This window comes from Ilyonectria robusta (genome assembly GCF_021365365.1).
Source record: "Ilyonectria robusta strain PMI_751 chromosome Unknown BGZ61scaffold_9, whole genome shotgun sequence".
Taxonomy (NCBI): Eukaryota; Fungi; Ascomycota; class Sordariomycetes; order Hypocreales; family Nectriaceae; genus Ilyonectria; species Ilyonectria robusta.
Window position 1 is genome coordinate 931,957 of NW_025764443.1, and position 20,713 is coordinate 952,669.

At 56.1% G+C, this 20,713-nt stretch overlaps 10 protein-coding genes and 4 non-coding genes across 14 annotated transcripts; 4 read left to right on the forward strand and 10 right to left on the reverse strand.

Annotated features, from left to right (window-relative positions):
• Positions 1-88: 88 nt before the first annotated feature.
• On the reverse strand, positions 89-162 carry BGZ61DRAFT_t120. Its single transcript has one exon. It is a non-coding gene; the product is annotated as a tRNA-Val (tRNA).
• Positions 89-701, reverse strand: BGZ61DRAFT_451325 (uncharacterized protein). The gene has a single exon (XM_046245816.1). It carries the CDS (start codon positions 686-688, stop codon positions 491-493), a length of 198 nt encoding a protein of 65 aa, XP_046104816.1. The 5' UTR covers positions 689-701; the 3' UTR covers positions 89-490.
• Positions 196-269, reverse strand: BGZ61DRAFT_t119. Its single transcript has one exon. It is a non-coding gene; the product is annotated as a tRNA-Val (tRNA).
• BGZ61DRAFT_t118 lies at positions 296-369 on the reverse strand. Its single transcript has one exon. It is a non-coding gene; the product is annotated as a tRNA-Val (tRNA).
• On the reverse strand, positions 574-647 carry BGZ61DRAFT_t117. The gene has a single exon. It is a non-coding gene; the product is annotated as a tRNA-Val (tRNA).
• A 565-nt stretch (positions 702-1,266) lies between the features above and the next one.
• BGZ61DRAFT_451326 (ABC1 family-domain-containing protein) lies at positions 1,267-3,561 on the reverse strand. Its single transcript, XM_046245817.1, has 3 exons — positions 3,013-3,561; positions 2,808-2,958; positions 1,267-2,753 (listed from the first exon to the last, which is right to left on the reverse strand). Exons 1-3 carry the CDS (start codon positions 3,330-3,332, stop codon positions 1,419-1,421), a joined length of 1,806 nt encoding a protein of 601 aa, XP_046104817.1. The 5' UTR covers positions 3,333-3,561; the 3' UTR covers positions 1,267-1,418.
• A 144-nt stretch (positions 3,562-3,705) lies between these two features.
• BGZ61DRAFT_451328 (uncharacterized protein) lies at positions 3,706-4,903 on the forward strand. Its single transcript, XM_046245818.1, has 2 exons — positions 3,706-4,135; positions 4,190-4,903. The coding sequence occupies exons 1-2, from the start codon at positions 3,785-3,787 to the stop codon at positions 4,547-4,549; spliced, it is 711 nt and encodes a 236-aa protein (XP_046104818.1). The 5' UTR covers positions 3,706-3,784; the 3' UTR covers positions 4,550-4,903.
• On the reverse strand, positions 4,636-6,551 carry BGZ61DRAFT_237249 (Pex19 protein family-domain-containing protein). The gene is made up of 4 exons (XM_046238297.1): positions 5,739-6,551; positions 5,486-5,682; positions 4,881-5,423; positions 4,636-4,821 (listed from the first exon to the last, which is right to left on the reverse strand). Exons 1-4 carry the CDS (start codon positions 6,397-6,399, stop codon positions 4,723-4,725), a joined length of 1,500 nt encoding a protein of 499 aa, XP_046104819.1. The 5' UTR covers positions 6,400-6,551; the 3' UTR covers positions 4,636-4,722.
• Positions 6,552-6,956: 405 nt separating this feature from the next.
• Positions 6,957-8,036, forward strand: BGZ61DRAFT_237266 (ubiquitin-conjugating enzyme/RWD-like protein). Its single transcript, XM_046238298.1, has 4 exons — positions 6,957-7,274; positions 7,328-7,488; positions 7,551-7,574; positions 7,640-8,036. The coding sequence occupies exons 1-4, from the start codon at positions 7,240-7,242 to the stop codon at positions 7,891-7,893; spliced, it is 474 nt and encodes a 157-aa protein (XP_046104820.1). The 5' UTR covers positions 6,957-7,239; the 3' UTR covers positions 7,894-8,036.
• Positions 8,037-9,125: 1,089 nt separating this feature from the next.
• BGZ61DRAFT_451335 (uncharacterized protein) lies at positions 9,126-11,917 on the forward strand. Its single transcript, XM_046245820.1, has 10 exons — positions 9,126-9,302; positions 9,480-9,530; positions 9,592-9,617; positions 9,680-9,706; positions 9,763-9,798; positions 9,862-10,010; positions 10,083-11,078; positions 11,136-11,419; positions 11,477-11,581; positions 11,640-11,917. The coding sequence occupies exons 1-10, from the start codon at positions 9,277-9,279 to the stop codon at positions 11,680-11,682; spliced, it is 1,743 nt and encodes a 580-aa protein (XP_046104821.1). The 5' UTR covers positions 9,126-9,276; the 3' UTR covers positions 11,683-11,917.
• A 726-nt stretch (positions 11,918-12,643) lies between these two features.
• Positions 12,644-13,400, reverse strand: BGZ61DRAFT_237319 (uncharacterized protein). Its single transcript, XM_046238299.1, has one exon. It carries the CDS (start codon positions 13,219-13,221, stop codon positions 12,742-12,744), a length of 480 nt encoding a protein of 159 aa, XP_046104822.1. The 5' UTR covers positions 13,222-13,400; the 3' UTR covers positions 12,644-12,741.
• A 132-nt stretch (positions 13,401-13,532) lies between these two features.
• Positions 13,533-15,155, forward strand: BGZ61DRAFT_419822 (eukaryotic porin/Tom40; the record flags this gene model as incomplete). Its single annotated transcript, XM_046243468.1, has 4 exons — positions 13,533-13,732; positions 13,872-13,994; positions 14,168-14,941; positions 15,006-15,155. The coding sequence occupies exons 1-4, from the start codon at positions 13,688-13,690 to the stop codon at positions 15,153-15,155; spliced, it is 1,092 nt and encodes a 363-aa protein (XP_046104823.1). The 5' UTR covers positions 13,533-13,687.
• A 341-nt stretch (positions 15,156-15,496) lies between these two features.
• Positions 15,497-16,619, reverse strand: BGZ61DRAFT_477764 (uncharacterized protein; the record flags this gene model as incomplete). Its single annotated transcript, XM_046248941.1, has 2 exons — positions 15,497-16,304; positions 16,408-16,619. The coding sequence occupies 2 exons, from the start codon at positions 16,617-16,619 to the stop codon at positions 15,497-15,499; spliced, it is 1,020 nt and encodes a 339-aa protein (XP_046104824.1).
• A 543-nt stretch (positions 16,620-17,162) lies between these two features.
• On the reverse strand, positions 17,163-19,577 carry BGZ61DRAFT_389933 (glycoside hydrolase). The gene is made up of 2 exons (XM_046242805.1): positions 17,647-19,577; positions 17,163-17,577 (listed from the first exon to the last, which is right to left on the reverse strand). Exons 1-2 carry the CDS (start codon positions 19,219-19,221, stop codon positions 17,455-17,457), a joined length of 1,698 nt encoding a protein of 565 aa, XP_046104825.1. The 5' UTR covers positions 19,222-19,577; the 3' UTR covers positions 17,163-17,454.
• Positions 19,578-20,713: the final 1,136 nt, after the last annotated feature.

A 20,713-nucleotide genomic window follows, 5' to 3' on the forward strand; every position in this document is an offset into this window, starting at 1 on the left:
CCACCTCCTCGAATGGCAAAAAAGGAGGTCATCACCAACAACCCATCCACGTTCAGATGAGGTCATGGGCCTCAGGAGACAAAAATATTGATTCCGCCCGGGCTCGAACCGGGGACCTTCTCGGTGTTAACGAGATGCCATAACCAGCTAGACCACGGAACCAAAGGTGTTGTTGTTGTGTGTCCCAGAGGGAAGTGATTCCGCCCGGGCTTGAACCGGGGACCTTCTCGGTGTTAACGAGATGCCATAACCAACTAGACCACGGAACCTAGAGTTGCTTGTCCTGCGAGGGGAGTGATTCCGCCCGGGCTCGAACCGGGGACCTTCTCGGTGTTAACGAGATGCCATGACCAGCTAGACCACGGAACCCAAGCTTCTTTTGGTTGATGGAAACCGGCCGGCCGTATGTGCCTCATCTGCTGCGGCGTTTCTGTTGAAAGAGAGTGCAAAAAATGAAGGGGAAAAGCGGAGCATCTAGTCCTGTTTTGCCCTAAACAGTGTGGGCTTGTGGGTTGCTCGCGTGTAAGTGGTGATGTGGTTCGCGATGGTGTTTTGTCCAGGAGGGCAAAAATGTGATTCCGCCCGGGCTCGAACCGGGGACCTTCTCGGTGTTAACGAGATGCCATAACCAGCTAGACCACGGAACCAATGGTATTTGTTGAAGATCGTGGTCGTTAATGAGATTCATTCATGGTGTGAGGAGTGGTGGTTGAGGGATTTTGTGTAGTCGTCCGAAAAGGGAAATCGGGTCGCTGTGGACCGCTGGTCTAACTGACATGTGAAGCACGACACAGGCTAGGAAACAGTCAGCATTGATAACAATAAAAATCAAGGGCCTTTAATTGAATTACAAAAGTTCATCGGTGTTCGCGGTCTATACTGTTTTTTCGATTCATTGGATACATCCGGTTAGGAACTACTTATGGTTGTGGTCCCCCACATTGGGACTGGATGTATATCTGACGGTATGTTAATTCAACGTTGTTTCTGGAACAGAAACTGAACAAATAGAGCAAAAAATAACTGACTCCACCAGTCTGAATCCTCGGGATTTGCATAGGGGGGTAGATATAATTTGTCTGTAATGCGTTACTGATAATTGTAAGCCTGGGGACATTTGATCGGTGCTTTCGGAGTAAGAGTGCTCGGCACATCAGTCCAACGTCGACATAAACCAGATTTAAACAACAGCTCGCGAGAAGTGTGCGAACCAGGTGCAGAGCAAAGGGCAGAGAATCACAAACAAATGGAATTGAAATCGAAATCTAAAAGTTCAAGCATGCATGATGCAACGACGCGAATTTCGTAATGACCAAAAGGTACAGGGTAGGTGCATTGGGGGAGAAAACCCTCGACTGAAGATGGGATTGACCGTATTGGGCATGCGATTATGTACGATTCTATATAGATATGTAACTCTAAGTGTCATTCTTTAGAAGAGGATTGGAAAAATCAACCCCTTTTAAACCCATCATACGCTTCACACCAAGCCACAACTCAAAAGCCTCTAACTTGACCTCGACTCGCAGATAACCTATCCATGCCGCAAACACCCGCAGGGCGTTGGGCGGCCACAGCAATGATCCGCGACTGCGAATCTCGTCTAGCTGCTCGTGGAAGACGGTGCGGGTGCAGTACCGCGCGAGAATCATGAAGTTGCGGATTGGGCCCTGCTGCGTTTGCAGGTTCTCGTCCAGGCTGCGGGTCAGGTCGTTTGTCTTGAGGATCAGGAGGATGATGCGCGGCACGCGGCCGAGTAGCCCGACCAGGTCGACGATGAGACCGTCTTGAAGCGAGGCGCTCATCGACTTTTCTTCATCCGTGGTGCGGGTTTGGAGGATGGAGCCTTCCTGGCTGATGATACTATAGTCTCGACCAGTAATGGCCGAGGCGAAAAGGGGGAAGTCCTTGTCGGTGATGCCAGCGACCTCGTGTGCGTATTTCTTCATTCGGCCCATATCTCCGTCAATGACCGCGAGCCACATTTTGGCATAGGACCGGCGGAGGGGAAGGTCAATATCCCGGTATAGGCCGTGATCATACAGAATCACATCAAAGTTCGGGCCGCGACCTAGGCTCCGACGAGACGAGTTCTTGCGAATGGCGATGTTCCCGCCGTGAGGGTCGCAGTGCAAGGGTGCATCGTTGCCGAAGATCATCTCATTGAAAATACGGGCGAGCGTTGCGGAAACCTCGTCACGGTCAATACCGTTCTTGTCAAGATACTCGAGGTCATCGAGGCGGTGCCCAGACTCGCAAGCCATGACGAGGATGCGCTTCTTCGCCCAGATAACGTCGGGGATAACGAGGGGCAACACGGGAATCTTGGCAAAGTGTTTCTTCATGCGACCGGCATTATGAGCCTCCTCCTGAAAGTCCAGTTCCTTTGGTAGGGAAACGTCCATTTCGGCGGAGAGCCACTCAAGGTCGTACTCCGGGAAGAACCGCTTCAGGGTCGAAAACGTATACCTGGTCAGGGCAAGATCCAACGGAGCCCATGCCTCCAATTCCGGGTGTTGGACCTTGACGGCAACTTTGCGACCAGACTCCTTGATGGTCGCCAAGTGCACCTGCGCCAGCGAGGCAGCGCCAATGGGCTCGCTCGAGAACTCGGAGAAGTAGTCCCAAAGACCCTCCCCTGTATCCCGGAGGAACATATTCTCGATAGACTCGAACGATGACACAGGGCATTTGTCTTGCAGCGGGATGAAGGTCGTGGTCCATTCGGGCGGGAGGAGGTAGTTCATGGCGCTCTAGAGTTCTGGGTTAGTTACAGCCACAGACAAATGGGGGATCTAGTCACATACAAGGTGCTGTCCGAGTTTGATAAAGATGCCGCCATTCTTCTCCAGAACTACCAGAGTCCGCTCAGCGCATCGCTTGTGACACGAATTCAGCAACTCGGCTTGCTCGCCCGTGTCCTCGATGGTCGCTCGCGCATTCAACGTCGTCCGGTAGCTGCCACCTCATTAGCCCAAAGTCCATGCGCCGAATGGCTGATCGACGGCGTACTCGTTGATGCAGATCGCCAGGGCGGCCGCCACCCTCCCTGTTCTCTCGGCGGCCTCATATCCGTTCTTGATGTCCTCCGTGAACGCAAGCGCTCCTGCGGCTATTGTCGCCGTGCCCGTCGAGGCGTAGAGCACGACCCGGCCGGGGCGTCCCCCGCGGCCATTGCCCCCGCGCGACCCCCGCCCCGAGGCGAAACGCCGTGCGCCGACGTGCTGGAAGGGTTTACTGCGAACCAATTGGTTTCGGCAGGTCGAGCAGGTCCATGGTCGAGCGCCAATGCGGGTGGCGAAGGCAGAGACCGAGGCGGAAAAGACGTTCATCTGGCTGCCGGAGCTCTCAACTGCGGGAACAAGTGTGCGACAGAACGCGATTCCTCATTCTAAGTCGACAGAAAAGCCAGCGGATCGAGGTATCGGAATCGAACAAGTTAGCCTGGCTTCATGTCGTCAATGTCGCCAGTTTTTCCTTTCGGTGTGCCGATTCACCGAAGGCCTCCGTCCGTCCAGTCGCCAATTCGGCTGGGGCCGGACCTCGGAGCCCCACTAGCACTTTATGGTACGTACCCCCGTACAGGGGACATACCCTGAAATACCCGCACTATTTACCGCTTTCACGTGACCACGCGCGCGTGGCAGGACCGCGTCAAGTAGGCGTCGCCCATCTAACTCCAGTCCCTCCCCCTCCGCTCCTTCTCCCAGTTCCTCCTTATTACATCGCAGCTTTCCCTCTAGACAACTTGCAACAAAGTGCTTTATTCCTCGATCCACGGTCTATGAAACACTCAGACAACAACAAACACACACCGGACAAGATGATGTCCTTCGCCCCTGCACCTATCTTCTCTTGGGATCATCGACCTGCGGTGCCCTCACCACTTTCATCCTCTCCCGTTCGCGCGTCATCGCCACTTTCGCCAATTGATAGGAATACGCTCCCACAGCGACAAATCCAGTCATCGCCCATTCAACAACCCAAGTTCAAATATTCTTCCCGCCAGACGCGCCCGAACCCTGTCGTTCGGAAGCGTGAAGAAGTTCAGGAGAGCAGGCGGAAGCTCTTTCTCCAGAATGTCCGCCAAAAGAGTGACGAAAAGTCATGGCAAAGGAGAGACATCGAGGGACAGGTGAGATCATCGCAAATCAATAGCAACGACCAATGATACTAACGCCGATGACAGTTATTAAAAACAAGCTGGTTGGCGAACCAGGGCCAACTGTCTCGCGACGCGCCCGAGTTCTCCGACGCAGATATCGAAGATGCTATGGCGTTTCAGCAAGAAGAGTTCGACATTCCAGACGAGGACGACATGATGGTTGACGACACTACGGAGGATCAAGAACTCGAAGCCATGTTTGCGTCTTATGAGGATCTACCGACATCTTCATCACAACGGCCACCCTCCACAATAATGTCAGACGATGATTATGACGATATCTTCGCCGAGCTTATTTCCCAAGAACAACACCAACAGAGCTTTTATCAAGAATCATCAAATCAGATGGATCTCACCGGCGACGACGACGTTATGCGGTCTTGAGCGATGATTTGGTTTATGGTTCTAACTTATGGGATTGATATTCTGGTGTTGCGGTTACAACATCAAGGGACTTGGCGTTGGGGCAATACCCGGGCTAGCCATATATTGGCTGTGTATAGATAGTAACCACGTGAAAGGGTATATAAACGTGGAAAAATATCCAGCCTCCGTATTTACTGAGGGTTACATGCTTCATCTCCTGGGTTCAAGGCTTCCTGTGCTGATGCCATGTCTCCGACCAGATCCGAGGGAGGGGATCCTGCCGCTTGCATCTGTGATTCGAGTTAACTTTGAAATCCTTTATAGGATATTTGGGGACGAAGGAGCATACCCTTTGCATCTTGTCTACGATGAACTCCCTATCCGCAGCATTCGAGTCCGAGTATGTCTTCTCCTCAAACTTGGCCACGATCTCGCGCACCACAGTCTGCTGCTCCTCGTACCGCTTCAGGTCCTCCTTGGGCGTGGTTCCGCTGTTCTTGGCGAGCCACGCGGGAAACTTGTCGTCGAGCTCCTTCATGGGCTCGTAGAGGATTTCCTTGTTAGTGAGCTGCTCCATCATGCCCATGAGCATCTTGGAGAACTCCTCTTCGCTGCCGTCGCCGCCAAGTGCGCCGAGATCGCCCGAAGATAGTTGCTTGAGCATCTCCGACATGAAGTCGTCGCCGCCACCTGAGGCGGCCGCCGCAGTGGCCTGCTCGCCCGAAGTCTGCATGCGCTCCATGGTCCGTCGGATGGTGTCTTGGAACGAGGCGTCCTCGGTGGAGGCCTGGGGAGCGGTGTTGGCCGAGCCGCTGGGCACAACAGGGTCTGAGGTTCCTTCTGAAGCTGCAATTTGCTTAAAAATGTCTTCAAATTGCGCCTGCATGTCGGGCTGTGAAGATGTGAGTTTGTTACTCGTGGATGACTGCTTATTCCTGAAGGATATGGACGTACCGATTTTTCAAGCTCGCCCAACAGATCAGCCATGCCAGCTTGCAACTGCTTGGCAAAATCCTCTTCCGTGAAAGCATCGTCAAGATCTGGCTGCTTCCCGGAGGCAGCATCCTTGGGCACCTCTGATTTCCCGGGACTGGGAGGCTCAACCGACTGCTTTGGGTCTATCTTGACTGTCGAGAAGTCATCGAGCATGTCTGGCGGAGATGGTTAACAAGAGAGGGTAGATTATATGAGGTCACATGTAACATACCATCCAAGTCATCCAGGTCATCCGAGTCTGGATCTGAGAAATCCTCAACTTCTTCGACGGGTGCAACCACGACTGGTGTTTGTTCAACGGGTTTCGTCTCAACAGACCTGGCTTCGATAGGTGTCTCTTCCACTGGCTTTATCTCGGCAGGCGTAGCATCAACGGCCTTTTGTTCGACAGTGGTCTCATCAACAGACTTCGCTTCCGTAGGCGTCTCTACAACTGGTTTCTCCTCAACAGGTGCAGCTTCCACGGGCTTTGTATCGACAGGCATCTCCTCGGCAGCCTTAGTCTCGACAGGTGGTGGTGCCTCAACCGACGTCGTCTCGACGGCCTTGATTTCAACCGGCGGGACCTCCTCAGATGTCGTCTCGACTGGTTTTGACTCCACAGGCTCTGTCTCAACCGGCGTAACTTCGACAGGGTTTACTTCGACAGGCGTTGTCTCAGCAGGGCTGGCCTCGGTCGGCTTTGACTCAACGGGGATTGCCGTCTCAGTCGGAGGTACTGGAGCCTCTGATTCCGAAGCAGCAGCAGTTTCTGGAGGCGGAGGCGTAGTAGCAGCCGCTGGGGCATCCACGATAGCGGCAGCGGTCTCCTCCACCACAGGCTTGACCTCCTCCTTCTTTGCGCCGTCTGGCGCGTCCTTGGTTGCGTCCATTATAGCAACTCCCTCACCGGCTCACAGCCCACATGCACAAACCAGACACCGACAAACGCACACCGATGAACCGTAGAAGACGCCGGACAGGACGCAAGGTGGGCAAGGGAAAGAAACACACCGAGCTTCGGTAGGCAGCGGCGTCAGAGACAGGATGTAAGACAGGTGTCGGCGCGGTAGTGTGAGGACGAAATAAAGGAAGCTGTTCTCAAGGTGCGGTGGTGGATGACCACATCATCCCGACTCAGGGAGCCGAGGCCCTACCCAGGTACCTAGGCTCGGTAGGTAGCGTGGTGGCAGCCCCTCACTGGACCTGGCCACGATCAGTGATCACCCCGCCAAAATAATCGGCCTGGAGAGGACAGGGCAGCCCTGGCACTGGGGCTGCGCGTGGTCTGTCCAGGGCCTTCAGGCGGCTCTGGCGGGGTTTCCCGGGGCCTGGTGGCGCCGACGGTGGCGGTGGGCGCTGGTTGGTGCTTGCTCCAGGCGGTTGGTGCTGGCGCCACTTTTCGCCCAACGATGGCCGCCTCGTTTTGGCGGGTGGATCGAATCATTCACAGGCGTCGTGAACCCATGCGTAATCGGCCTCAGGCCTCAGCTTTGCTTCGATCTGATTCTCTCACGCTCGCGGTCTCACCTGCGCCGCCCCTCCCCACTGCCAAACACCACAAGTCTCTTTGTTGCACCGTAGCAACGGCTTCCGACTTGCTTCCATCACCAGCGCCTGCTTACGCCACGACCCCTCGTTTCGCGCGCCCTCGTGACGCTCTTCAGCTTGCGATTGATCTCCGTTCAGCCTCAGCGTGACGCCCCAACCGACGAAGAATCCGCACGACCAACATGGCTCTGTGCCAGAACCGCTTACAAGAGGAGAGGTAAGCCTTGTGTGACCGCTCGCTCTTTGTTGATGGCATGCTGACCCCAGCAGGAAGCAGTGGCGCCGGGATCATCCCTTTGGGTTCTTCGCGAAGCCCGCGCGCACCAAGGAGGGTGTGTTGGACGTCAAGAACTGGGAGTGCGGAATCCCAGGAAAGGACAAGACGATTTGGGAGGGCGGCCTGTTCAAGCTGACGATTGCGTTCCCCGATGGTGAGTGCCCGCGGGAGACCGCCTTTCCCGCCCAACGAGCTGCCGCTGACCGATATTCGCAGAGTACCCCACGAAGCCTCCCAAATGTGAGTATCATGATCCCTTCTGAACCGAATCCCCACGGAGGCCATAATACTGATTTGTGTCTTAGGCAAATTTGTCCCCCCGCTGTTCCACCCCAACGTCTATCCCTCCGGCACCGTCTGCCTCTCGATTCTCAACGAGGAGGAGGCATGGAAGCCCGCCATTACGGTAAAGCAGATCCTCCTGGGCATCCAGGACCTGCTCAACGACCCGAACCCCGAGTCTCCCGCCCAGGCGGATGCATACAACCTCTTCAAGAGGGACCGCGCCGAGTACGAGAAGCGGATCCGTCGTGTGGTCCGTGATAACCCCGCCCCTTGAGGGGAGCGGCGAGCTTCAGGGTGGCACGACTTTAGACACTTTATTAGGGATGTCTGGCTACGGCGTTTAAGGGGATACCAAGGCGAAAATTACTGCTTGATATGTGGCCGAAGGAAATCGAGATGCCTGCATGAACTGGGATTCGCGACGATAATGGTCGACTCTCAGGGCATGACATGGCGGGGATTGATGCGGGTTAAGCTCCTCCCTGACTATCAGAGAGCAAGACCGCGAGATGAGACCAGTGTCCTGAATATGAAACGCATCTCGATGCATCCTTTTTTGTCAGTTGGAGGGGAGGTACATTTCCGGTTCCGGCCATCTGGGTTGAATCATTCGAGCTGCGTTGTCGGAACCTTGGCGAGTTTGCTTTTGACGTTTCCGCCCCACCGCGCTACCTATGCGATGATTGCAACAGTTGCTTGGGACCTGAGTGCCGTGGGGTGGATATGGACATGGACACGAACACGCACACGCACCTGCGCGTAGGTCCATAGCACATACAACGCATGTTTTTGTCATCGGCGAGGGTCCGAATAGAGTATCCCCGCGTCTCAAGTCACATTTTCCTTTAGCACGCAGCTGGTGGCGGCTTCACCCCACGGTTCATGGCTCCTCGTGAGACGGACAGCAGCATGTCAAGACACACGGAATTAGGTACGCAGCGGCCGGTAACAGCAAGGCACGTAGAACCGTCCCGTCTCAGCTGCATTGCCCGTGCCCCCAAGCTCCCTCCCCAACGGAGTCATAGCATGGACGGTCAACGGAGCTCTTATCGATGGCCAGGGTGATTAATTCCATGACAGGCGGACTCAGGGTTTTCCAGACAGCCGCCAATAGAGTTGGGCGAATTACCAGCCGAAGTCGGCCGGCCCTGTTGCCTCCACGGATCTGAGACGGGATGGCCTGGGAGCATTAGCGGATTTTGGGGCCCTGAGACCGGACGGGAGGCCACCCCATGGCTCATGGGCCGGAGCCGGGCCACAGCTGCTATCTCGAACGTCCACAATCAGCTGCGTCCGCTATCAGCAGGGAGCCAGCCAGTCGCCAGGGAACCGGTGAGCAACGCGCACCATGTACTCGATAGGTAGTGAACAGCGGTAAAGGAGCCACGTCCAGCGCGGCCGGGAGCGCATCTGGTGTGTCTCTGGTGGATAGCTGAACTTGTTTGTGACTGTCCGGCGGTAGCCTTCCACTTTTTTTTTTTTTTGCCTGTGCCGGGCCATCTTCTTGGGTGGAGTTCTGGATGACTCCTCTTTTCTTCACTTAAGCACTTGCGGCGCCCTCTACTTATCTTCCCTCCCCTTTCCCTCCCTCTCCTCCATAAGACCGTTATTCCAGATTTGTGGTGTTGATCCTCAGTCTCTCCGCAAAACCGCAATCATGTGTGGCATCTTTGCTTGTCATCGGTAAGTCTAAGCCTACATCTTTCCGTCCCCCTCTGCCGCGAGCCTGTGCGATGCGCCGCGCTCGGCCAACGCGACATGGATCTGGAGGGGCATCACCCCGCCATCAAATCGTCCCGCGCGCACACACCCCGCCGAAAACCGTCGCTGAGACTGAGACTGACGCTGCACGCGACGAAGTCATCCCGACGTCCAGAAGTTCAAGCCGACTGCGCTTCGTCTCTCGAAAGCGTAAGTATCTCCCTCATCTGTCCCCCCACCGCCGTCTCAGTCATTGACCCCATTGTCGCAGGATTCGGCACCGTGGCCCCGATTGGAGTAAGTTGCTGCTGCGCCGACGATGCCCCTCGTACGAGCGTAAATGCTGAATTGCGTCCCAGGTGGAAGCGTCATCTCCAACAACACTAGTAAGTCAATTGGTCTCCAGACTGCGGCATAATGCCTTGCTGATCTTCGACTGTAGTCCTTTGCCATGAGCGTCTGAGCATTGTTGGTGTCGGTAAGTCACCTCCCCGTCCGCTTTTCGCCGTCTCCGGTTTCGCCTCCTAACCGTCCGATCCAGAGTCTGGTGCTCAGCCCCTGACCAACGCCGATGACTCTATTATCCTCGCCGTCAACGGTGAGATCTATAACCACCGTTCTATCCGAAAGAACCTCAAGGGAAAATACCACTTCAAGACCACCTCGGATTGCGAGGTCATCATCCCTCTGGTAAGACCCCCCTGTCCTCAAGTGACTCACGATACGTGGGTGGAACATGAAGCTCACAACAATCCCTCGCAGTACACCCAGTACGACACCGACGCTCCCAACCACCTCGATGGCATGTTCTCGTTCGTCCTGTACGATAAGAAGCAGGACCGCACTATCGCTGCCCGCGACCCGATCGGCATCACCACCTTCTACCAGGGTTGGTCCTCCAAGGAGCCCGACACCGTCTACTTCGCCTCCGAGCTGAAGTCCCTGCACCCAGTCTGCGACAAGATCGAGGCTTTCCCTCCTGGCCATGTCTTCGATTCCAAGACCGGCAAGACCACCCGCTACTTCAACCCCTCGTGGTGGGATGAAGCCAAGGTCCCCCAGTCCCCCGTCGACTACAAGGTCCTCCGAGAGGCCCTCGAGAAGGCCGTCCGCAAGCGTCTCATGGCCGAGGTTCCTTACGGTGTCCTGCTTTCCGGTGGCCTGGACTCTAGCCTGGTGGCCTCAATCGCCCAGCGTGAGATGTTGAGGCTGCGCCAGCAAGCCGCCGACAACGATGCCACCGCTGATATGCAGAGCAACCCCGACATTGGCGAGGGTCTGGTTGGTATCGACCCTGAGGATGACCACCTCGACACTGTCACCTACCTTCCCCAGCTCAACTCTTTCTCCATTGGCCTGCCCGGCTCCCCTGACAACAAGGCTGCCCTCGAGGTCGCCAAGTTCCTCGGCACCCGCCACCACGTCATGACATTTACCATTGAGGACGGTCTCAACGCTCTTTCCGACGTCATCTACCACCTGGAGACCTACGATGTCACCACCATCCGAGCCTCAACCCCCATGTACCTGCTGTCACGCAAGATCAAGGCCATGGGTATCAAGATGGTCCTCAGTGGTGAGGGTAGCGACGAGATTTTCGGCGGCTACCTCTACTTCCACGCCGCCCCCAACAAGGAGGAGTTCCACGAGGAGACTGTCCGTCGTGTCAAGAACCTCCACTATGCCGACTGCCTGCGAGCCAACAAGTCGACCTCTGCCTGGGGTCTCGAGGCCCGTGTGCCCTTCCTGGACAAGGAGGTAAGTTGAAAATGCGGTAGAAAGAGGTAAAATAATTGTGCTAATGAAACATGGCAGTTCCTCGAGACTTCCATGAACGTCGACCCCGCGGACAAGATGATCACCAAGGAGAGAATCGAGAAGTACATTATCCGAAAGGCCTTTGACACGACCGGCGACCCCGATGCCAAGCCCTACCTCCCCGACAACATCCTGTGGAGGCAGAAGGAGCAGTTCTCTGATGGTGTTGGATACGGGTGGATTGATTCACTCAAGGACAACGCCGAGCTCCAAGTTACCGACGAGATGATGAAGAACCCCAAGCCGGAATGGGGCGACGATATTCCCGACACCAAGGAGGCGTACGTTCTTTTCCACCATGATAGACGCTGTGAACTAAACTAACATTTGAATGATAGTTACTGGTACCGCTGCATGTTCGACGAGCACTTCCCCCCGACTTGCGCCGGAACTGTCCAGCGCTGGGCCCCGACCTGGTCCCAGCAGTCGGACCCCAGTGGCCGGTACGTTTATTTTTGTCTTGTTGTTGAGGATATTCATGGTGCTAACATCTGGACACAGAGCCATCAAAACCCACAACGCAAAATACGAGTCTGCGGTTTAGAGCAGCAACTTGGTTGCACGCATGTTTTCCCCCGTATCTTACGTTGGCTACCTCTACCTGCCTGTGGGCTAAATAAAACCATCTCTGGAGCCGTTTTCCTTGGATGAAGAGAAAAGGCGTCTTTGGGTACTGCTTGGAATGATGATGATGGAAGAAGAAGAAGTAGGAAAAAAGAAGGCGTATTTTAGTTTCTAGAATTGCCGTTTATTATTGACTTGAGTTTCTTCCAACTGAGGGGACGCATTGAATGTGTTGTCACGCCGTTCTGGCGTGAGATGAGCGAGATGAGAGATTGCCATGCCCCAGCCCGTTCGGGGTTGATGCAATGCAAGTAGGGGTCGATGTGACGGTAGCACAGATGGTTGGGATGGACCAATGAGCGGGCGAGTTTGGTTGACGTGGGCTTCGATCCAGTTCGTGAGTCAGGCTGAAAGGATGTCTCAGTGGTGTCAAAGTGGCCAGGAGAAGAAGCAGGACTACCCAAGGTGGGTGGAGTGGAGAGAGACCACGGCCTAAGAGTGAAGTCGAGCGAATAGACGATGACGGCTGCGCTACGGACGAGAGGGACGGACGTGACAACTGGACGTGACAACTGGCCGTGACACTTGGGCTGGGCTGAATGGTGTCACGGGGCGCTGTGGGTGTTAGTGTTAGTGTAGACTCATTTGGGGAGTTTATGCGGTGACGGAACGAGGGTTGGAGAGGATATGGCCATTGTGCGAGCACTCGAGCGGCTTGGCCCTGCTTTCTTTTGCATGACCGAGGGTAATATGAGAGTTTATGGCTGTTGTCATTGGAGATTACCCGCGTTATGGCATGGAGAGTCGTTGGTGGGAAGCGAGTCTACTGTTCAGCAGTGGTGACGATGTGTTGGTGTGTTGTTGCGTTCTTTTCGAGTTGATGGGGATTGGATCATATCGCAGGCCTCAGGGTCGTCGCCTACTTCGGCAAGTCGGGCTCGTACCTGTCAGGTACCTTGCCTTACGGGCTGCGGGATGAGAGCGAAGAGTTGTATTCGTGCCACCACACCACTCCCACGCTTTCACACTCTTGCAGCATTCAAAAAAAAGAAAAGAACAGAAAAACAACAGGCAGAGGCTGCTGTACCTCGACGGTACCCGGGCTTGACACGGCCAGGCAACGCCTCAGCTCGTACCATCTCCTGGGCCTCGCTTTGCAGAGCGCAACCATCACCAAAGGCATCTTTGGGGGGTGAAGGCCCATGAAAAGTCGGGACAGGGGAAGTACTGCGCACGCAAGAGGACCCTGCAGGTTCCAATGCGGCACGTCGCAAATTCCCACCCGGGCAGGCCAACAACCGCCGCCGCCATGCACGCGTCCTCGATGCACAATTAATACCGGTGTGCCTAATTCATTTCCCGCTCCGGCGTGTGTCCCGCGTGAGTCTCCCGCTGGCCAATTTGCTCCTCCACGTGGGCCTGCCTCTGGGGCTAACGAGGGGCACCGTCGCCTCCCGCAGGACGTGCCAATTGCCGCCTGGTAGCTGTACGTCACAATTGTCGGGGCTGCGCCGAACATGATGGTAAGTTGCGAAGTCGAGTCGAGCACCAAAAAGCCGGACTCGGGTGGGTTGACCCGACATCAGCCGACGTCCACGGCCGGCCCTCCAGGCGCCGGCGCACAGGGCAGCTGTCCCCGTGGCCCTGAGTTTCAGTGGGCTCGCACCCCCCTTCCAGCAGTCTTAGCGCCTGGCCTGGCCCAACCAGCCAAGCACAGGGGCCGCACAAGCAACAGGCCCCCAAGTTGCCCCAGAATCCCCTAGAAAGAAGCAAGCTGCCCGCCCCTGTGCCAATCTGTGCCCTGTGCTAATTGAGCGCGAGAGCCGTGTGCCCCAAACAATTTCTCCCGTCCTCACCCTCTCCCGCTTGCCCTTGCTTCTCCTCCCTCCTCCCCCCCCCATTCAGCCGTTTTGTCCTTCATCATCCATCTTCAACTGCCTCTTTTCCCGTTCAATCTTCTCATCTAACCCCAAGACACCGCAAAAATGTCTGTCCCTGCCTTCTCCGATATCGCCAAGCCGGCCAACGATGTAAGCCATTGCTCAGAATCCATTTCTCGCCGCTTCTCGCCGTGCTACAAAGCTTGCGCGCGGGACCGCGAGACAGCTCCGTTGTGTTGTTGTTCCGATCTGCTGACCTCGGGCCTCTTTTTTTCGCGCCGCTTTATAGCTCCTCAACAAGGATTTCTACCACCTCTCCGCCACCACCTTCGAATTCAAGGACACCGCCCCCAACGGCGTTGCCTTCAAGGTCACTGGCAAGTCCAGCCACGAGAAGGCCACCTCTGCTGCCGTGAGTACCATCTTCCCCTCCAGCCTCGGGGCATCGGGAGCTTGACCGGGCGGCGGTCGATGGCTCTGGCAGTCTCAGCCCAGCTCTCCGCGAGCCCACCCGAGTCCCAATGCCTCGATATCTGATCTCTATTTGTTCTTTGGCTAACCTGAGCCCCATTGGGGCCATATTAGATTGAGGGAAAATACACCGACAAGCCTACCGGTACGGCCTCACCATCATCACATTCCTCTTCTTCCTCAACATCACCGTCACCATCACCATCACAATCGTCTCTGTCGTCAAGACCCAGACCCAGACCCAAATACCCCCATCGCAGAAAACCCAACCTCCCAGCTCTCAGCCTCTCTCGAATTCTCGGTCCTGGCTCTGGCTGGCCGATCGGTTTTGCGACAGTGCTTCAACCTGGCTACGCTCAAGTGCTAATGATCTACTCGCGCACAGGCCTGACCCTCACCCAAACTTGGAACACCGCCAACGCCCTCGACACCAAGCTCGAGGTCAGCGACTCCCTCGCCAAGGGCCTCAAGCTTGAGGGTCTCTTTAACTTCCTTCCCGCCACCGCTGCCAAGGGTGCCAAGTTCAACCTGCACTTCAAGCAGCCCGGCTTCCACGGCCGTGCCTTCTTCGACCTCCTCAAGGGTCCCGTCGCCAACGTCGATGCCGTTGTCGGCCACGAGGGTTTCCTCGCCGGTGCCTCTGCTGGCTATGACGCCAACAAGGCTGCCCTGACCGCCTACAGCGCCGCCGTCGGCTACGCTGCTCCCCAGTACAGCGCTGCCATCACCGCCTCTGACAACCTCAGCGTCTTCGCTGCCTCCTACTACCACAAGGTCAACAGCCAGGTCGAGGCTGGTGCCAAGGCTAGCTGGAACTCCAAGACCGGCAACACTGTCGGCCTCGAGGTCGCCAGCAAGTACCGCATCGACCCCGTCTCCTTCGCCAAGGTTCGTAAACTTCGTCAATTCAATGCCATCAGAATTCCTGTGTCTAACCGGCTCCGTGCTATAGGTCAAGATCAACGACCGTGGTATTGCTGCCCTCGCCTACAACGTCCTCCTCCGCGAGGGCGTCACCCTGGGTCTCGGTGGCTCTTTCGATACCCAGAAGCTCGACCAGGCCACCCACAAGCTCGGTGCCAGCTTCACCTTCGAGGGTTAAGCTCCTCCTATCTCTAGCCTCACTCACCCGCTAGATACATCCCTTCCAGGGCTGTCCACCCATGACAGCTCTTGTACCTTACAGGCTTGCATTGCAGTGGTCTCGGATGTAGATTATCTCTCATAAAAAAAATCTTGAAGATAATGTTTTTTCGGCGATTATTTATTTCCACATCTCGCTCCCGTGTTTCTCGATGTTACCATGTTTGTATTTGTAGGAACCAAATTTCCGGCCCGAAAAAACTCCTACGACAAGGTCTAACTTGTACGCCGGCCAGTTCTATGTCCATTTGTCCAAACACCTTTGAATACTTTCATCTGCAGCTTTCATCGTTTAACTTATCAGTCTCGTTCTTTGCTCTTACGACCTAGCTGCATGAACTGAATGTACACGAGCGGTGCGAGGATGGTGGTAGCTAGAATACCCGAGATGATGAAGAAGTGGCCTGCCATGCTCGTTTGCGGTTCAAACTCAATGTCATCGTCACCCACAGCTCGCCGGTCCCGTTGCCACCGCCGCCGGTCCTCGCGCTGGTGAGTCCGTGTGTGCCCGTGCTTGTCAAAGTGCGGCACCTCTTCCTGGTGTCCGAATGGATCGTCGCCAGGGCCCATGCCCCCGTGCCGCGAATACTGCGCGTAAGGGTGTGCGTGAGCATGGGTATGGGAGTGGGTATGGGTGTGATTATGGTTGTGCGTGTGCGTGTGAGTCTGCTGGTATGCAAAAGGGTCGGCCCACGGCCCCCGGTTGGCGCCGGGGCTCGCAGCGCCGGAGTCCGGTTCGGCGCCCTGCCCCGTGCCGGTTGACTCCTCGTGGGCATTGCGGCGCTTCTCCGTCTGGCCGCCCCAGCCGCCGCTGCGGTAGAAGCTGGGCGGCGGCCCGCGGAAGGTCCCGCGGCGCCGGCTCAGACCGGAGGGCGACCGGCCGCCGGCGGGGTTGTTGGTGCTGTGGTACGAGGCGCGCGGGTTTCCGGGGTGGGCGTGGCCGGGAGCGTGGTGCTGGAGGCGGAGGACGTCGCGGTCGTAGGCGGCGCGGCGGGACGTGTCCGAGAGCACCGAGTAGGACTCCGAAATGAGCGAGAATGTGTGCGAGGCATTGGGATCGGACGGGTTGGCGTCGGGGTGGTGACTCTTGGAGAGGGAGTAGAAGGATCTGCGCTCGTATTAGCTCTCAGTCCCCCCTCATGGCATGTAATCCATTGCGCCGCTACCACTCGATGTCCAGGACGAAACACGAGGACGGGAAAACAACTGACTTCTTTATCTCAGCCGGCGTGGCATCGAGCCGGACATTCAGCCGGTCGTAGTGATTCCTACGCGCAACATCGTCGTGCAACGCGCGCCTCGCCTGAGCCCGACACCGGAGAAGCAGCGCGGCCGCATCACCGGCGATGGCGGCGGCGGGCCGGGCAATTGGCGCGCGCAGCCGGGCGAAGCGGCTACGGAGGGAGGCGGGACGCACCAGCATGCCTCATCACGAAGTTGCGTCGCAGGGCAAATAAGGTGCGCGGGATTGTGTCGCTACGGGGGTTTTTTTTTTTGCGTGGCAGCGAGGGCGTTCGGCGGGAAGCGGGAAAGGTGGTCGAGGCGAGCAAGGGTTTGGGTGGTGATGTAATAAATCCATCTGGGGTGAGGAACCGTTGGTGCGTACTTGGTATGCAACTGGGCGGGGCGATGCGCGTAGCGGGAGAGAAGGCATGATGAGGGATGCCATGAGCCATGAGGCTCAGCGCCAGATACAGCATCGACGCTATTACAAGCGCATGGATATTATGGGGGAAATGTATATGCGAATTCCGGACAGAGGTTTTTGGAGCCTGTATATTACTCTCCCGGTATAATGTTACCATGGATTTGGGCCTCGACGTCACATCTTAAATGCTCAGTGATCATGTAAACCGCACATCATCTGTGGGGGAGTTTATAGCAGCACTGCAACTGCTGGTCATGACTCAACAGACATTCAAAAACTCATGAGCTACAGTGCTTCTCGGTCCGGAATGATTTAGGTGAACGTCGGAAAGGTTTCTCACATTTACACGTCGGCTTGTTCTTATGCGTGTGCTTCTAACTCTTGGATATTCCCACCACATCTTGTCTGGGACATGCCCAGGAAATAACCACTGCCTCAGCGCTCAGCGCCGCTCCATGCCAGGGCATCCCAAAACTCGCCTTCATTCCCACGATAGTGCTGAATCTAATGCAAGCCGCCCATGCGACTGACAACTCCCTGGGTATCCAAAACAAGGGGTCAATGCCCATCCCGGGGACCCCACCTTATGCTCCTCTATAGTGTTGCGAACTTAGGATCTGGGACGCTTAAGGGGGTGCGCCTCTGTGTTGAGGACCCAATCATCCAGGTTCAACACGTTGTGATCCTCAAAGATCAACCAGAAGTATTTGAGAGTCTCCGACATCCAAAACGTCTGTTAAGTATGTTAGATTTTACTCAGAAGCGGGAGACAAGTGAATAAAAGAAGGGGAAGCGAGCTTACCTCCATGGAATCCTCCTGGTCGCTGCCCTCTTGGCGCACATCAGCTATAGAGGCGAACGCCAGGGAATTCTCTGTCTCTTTGACGATACCCTCCCACATGCGCCACGCTGCATCCCGCCAGATCTCGTCTCCAGTGATGCGCCACATGTAGAAGACGCTCTCTATCGCCTCCGGTCGCAGGAGATATCGCGGGTCCCGCACGCGAATAAAACCAGGTGGCAGCCTAGTTGATGCGGTCTTGAGGTCCTCGTAGCTACACTCCCCATCGATAGAGGGGCAGGGCTTGAGTTCTGAGATCTCGGGCATGATGTTAGTTGGGAAGGAGTCATACGCCCAGACGCAGCCTGCTGTCAGGCGGGAGCCGAGGGCCACAAAGTCTTCCCGTGACAAAAGTTTGCCAGCGAGGCCGTATGTGCCACCAACGAAGCAAGTCAAGTGCTGCATTTCAGTCGTGAGTTCAATCTGGCCATTGTTTGCCAAAGCGTTGCCCGCCATCAATATATTTTCGTCCTTGGGGTTGACGGGTCGGTACAGGAGATGCTTCGTCGCCGTATCGAGAGCCAATGTCGTCATCTGGACGTATTCGGGGTCCAGGCCGCCGAGGATGGCATGCATCTTGGGTAGATACTCGTACATGGAGTCAGCACCTGCTCCTAGGGTGAACATGGTGTTCTTGACAGTTTCTGTTTGGTAGTTCATGGTGTGCGGCCACAGCCCGGGAAGCTTGGTGCTATTCTGGTTGCGGTAGATGAATTGCTTGACTCTCTCAGTGGCGTCGTAGTACTTGGGATCGCCTGTGATCTGTGATAGACGGGTAAACTCTAGACCCATGGAGCAGCCGGCAGCTCCGGACATGCTGTCATCGGCCGTTTGCTCGCCTTTTTTGGCCTTGTTGAAGTAAAGCCAGTGTGAGGGTAGTCGGTTCGGGGTGTCGAAGGTGGCATACAGCATGTCGCCCAGCTCCACGGCCTTGGAGAGCAGGACATGTTCCCCTGAGAGGTCGTAGGCTGCCAGCAGCCCACCGAGGTGACGGATCGTCACCTCAAACAAGTTAAGAAATTCGTCACTGGTCCTGGCCCAGTCGATCAGGGCTATCTGCTGAACGGCCAGGTGGAAATCCTCCTTCATGTCGAGGAGCCAGAGGGTGTCGAGCGCATCAACTATCTGAGCGGACCAGCCAGAGAAGGTCTGCCTGCCCTTGCGGGAGAGGGGCTTGAGCTCGTCCTGGGGCCAGGCATACTTCTTGTAGGCATCCCAACTCTTGACGAAGGCCTTTTTGACGGCCGTCTTGCGGGCCAGCGAGACATGGGTCTCGCTGGACTCTTTCCAATCACGCTGGACGGCGGGGAGCTTCTTGGGCTGGGCCGCGGGCGGGCTTTTCATGTCCTCAACGGGGTACTTGACGGGATTCTTGCTCCAGTCATAGCTGCTGGGGAGGTACTTGACAGCGCCGACCTTGGTGGCTCGGATGAAGTCCTGGGGATGGAAGCTGTGATACAGGAAGTAGCCGACGCCGACGAAGATGACGAGAGCGATGTAACGACGACTCAGTCGTCCCTGGCATTGAGCAATCATGGCCGGCGCATACTATGGTGAAGAGCAAGAGCAAGAGCAAGAGCAAGAGCAAGTTGATGACACGCGACCTCGCAATGCGGCATGCTATGACGGTTGGCGGTGTCGGACCGGATCGGACGGAGTGGACGAAACGGGAGGAAGTAAGTGGTCCCGAATCAACCAACGCAGCCAAGATAGAGTAGAAAGAAGCAGGGAAACCGGCTCGATGTCGAGGTCGAGACCGTGTCGATAAAAAAAGTGAAGAGGAAGAAGAAGAACAAAGTCCCAACAGCGCGCACAACCTGCTTTGACGCCCGCGTGGGAATTAAAGAGGGAGCCGCCTGTCTTGGCTCCCGTGCTATTGGGGAGGGGAGAATGGTCGGCGTCATGTCTGCCAGGCCTCGAAAATAGTTGCTCCATTGGACGCGTCCTCCTGCCTTCTCCTGCCTTCTCTCTGCCCAGGTGTCCACGAGTCCCCTGTAACGCTCCCCGCCACAGGCCCGGCAACACCCCTGCGTCTCCCTGCGAGTCCCTATAAATGGTACGCCACGGGCCTCTCGGCAGGTGGGACAGGGCGGTCACAGGGGGGGTCAGTCTTGGCTGATTGGCCGATTTCCCGGTTCGCTCTTGGCGGAAAGATGGGGACTTCCGTCGCTGCCGCCGGGGTGGTACCTGCCTCTCTCGGGGGCTCGGGGGTGGTGCTGACAGGCTGACAGCGGCAACAAGCTTGCGACTAGCCTAATATCCAGAGGGTCGGTACATCGGGTACGCGGATAATTCCTAGATTGATCGTCCCATCGTACGTATCGAGATTGGGTGCACACGAACATGTGGACGGCCCCGATTCATTGCCATCTGCTATGTACTTATCGAATCCAATACGCGGCTTCTTGGGAGCGAAGTCCGGAGAGATGCGGGACGCAATGAGAACATGTATTCTAACCCAGGTCAACCATATAACACTTAACGTGTCTCATGATATCGTTAGAATGCGACCATGCAAGACCTGACTCGCTTTTGTGGGTTACCCCGACGTAGCTATTCTCAGGTTCATACGTATCACCCACCACTCATCTCTACACCTCGATCTCAATGTTAAAAGAATGGCTAAAGTTTGTTATCTGCGTCCAAATGAGTGACTAAGGTCAGACTAAAAATCACAGCTCTGAAAGCACCCCCGTCCGAAGGCTCGAGAGGAATCCTGCGGCCTGGCATCGCGAAACTGCCTGCTTTGCGTCTCTGCCAGCACCACGCTCGACGAAGCTCCCTAGACCAAGCTTGCTGGATGAAGCCCCCGAGAGGAAGCCATCGAGAGAAGCACCGTCGTTATCGTTCTTCGCCGTCCCATCTCCGGACCCTCACAACTACCTCATCTCTGCTCCTTGCTACTGCAATACTGTGAATATCAAGACAATCTGCATCTGGCGGGCCGATACGACCCCGATGGCCGTCGTGGGTTGGGCCGCTGGCACGCGACATCGGTGTCTCCCTGTCCGGATACATCCAGTCAGGC

Excerpts from the sequence above, each read along its gene's own strand:
- BGZ61DRAFT_451325 (XM_046245816.1), bottom strand. The coding sequence starts at position 688 with ATGAATCTCATTAACGACCACGATCTTCAACAAATACCATTGGTTCCG.
- BGZ61DRAFT_451326 (XM_046245817.1), bottom strand. The coding sequence starts at position 3,332 with ATGAACGTCTTTTCCGCCTCGGTCTCTGCCTTCGCCACCCGCATTGGC. Across the intron at positions 2,959-3,012 it reads CTGGCGATCTGCATCAACGA|CTACCGGACGACGTTGAATG; the intron begins GTACGCCGTCGA and ends ATGAGGTGGCAG. Across the intron at positions 2,754-2,807 it reads TCAAACTCGGACAGCACCTT|AGCGCCATGAACTACCTCCT; the intron begins GTATGTGACTAG and ends CCAGAACTCTAG.
- BGZ61DRAFT_451328 (XM_046245818.1), top strand. The coding sequence starts at position 3,785 with ATGAAACACTCAGACAACAACAAACACACACCGGACAAGATGATGTCC. Across the intron at positions 4,136-4,189 it reads GGAGAGACATCGAGGGACAG|TTATTAAAAACAAGCTGGTT; the intron begins GTGAGATCATCG and ends CGCCGATGACAG.
- BGZ61DRAFT_237249 (XM_046238297.1), bottom strand. The coding sequence starts at position 6,399 with ATGGACGCAACCAAGGACGCGCCAGACGGCGCAAAGAAGGAGGAGGTC. Across the intron at positions 5,683-5,738 it reads TGACCTGGATGACTTGGATG|ACATGCTCGATGACTTCTCG; the intron begins GTATGTTACATG and ends CATCTCCGCCAG. Across the intron at positions 5,424-5,485 it reads TGGGCGAGCTTGAAAAATCG|CCCGACATGCAGGCGCAATT; the intron begins GTACGTCCATAT and ends ACATCTTCACAG.
- BGZ61DRAFT_237266 (XM_046238298.1), top strand. The coding sequence starts at position 7,240 with ATGGCTCTGTGCCAGAACCGCTTACAAGAGGAGAG. Across the intron at positions 7,275-7,327 it reads AACCGCTTACAAGAGGAGAG|GAAGCAGTGGCGCCGGGATC; the intron begins GTAAGCCTTGTG and ends TGACCCCAGCAG. Across the intron at positions 7,575-7,639 it reads CCCCACGAAGCCTCCCAAAT|GCAAATTTGTCCCCCCGCTG; the intron begins GTGAGTATCATG and ends TTTGTGTCTTAG.
- BGZ61DRAFT_451335 (XM_046245820.1), top strand. The coding sequence starts at position 9,277 with ATGTGTGGCATCTTTGCTTGTCATCG. Across the intron at positions 9,618-9,679 it reads GCACCGTGGCCCCGATTGGA|GTGGAAGCGTCATCTCCAAC; the intron begins GTAAGTTGCTGC and ends ATTGCGTCCCAG. Across the intron at positions 11,420-11,476 it reads ATTCCCGACACCAAGGAGGC|TTACTGGTACCGCTGCATGT; the intron begins GTACGTTCTTTT and ends TTTGAATGATAG.
- BGZ61DRAFT_237319 (XM_046238299.1), bottom strand. The coding sequence starts at position 13,221 with ATGTTCGGCGCAGCCCCGACAATTGTGACGTACAGCTACCAGGCGGCA.
- BGZ61DRAFT_389933 (XM_046242805.1), bottom strand. The coding sequence starts at position 19,221 with ATGATTGCTCAATGCCAGGGACGACTGAGTCGTCGTTACATCGCTCTC. Across the intron at positions 17,578-17,646 it reads ACCAGGAGGATTCCATGGAG|ACGTTTTGGATGTCGGAGAC; the intron begins GTAAGCTCGCTT and ends CATACTTAACAG.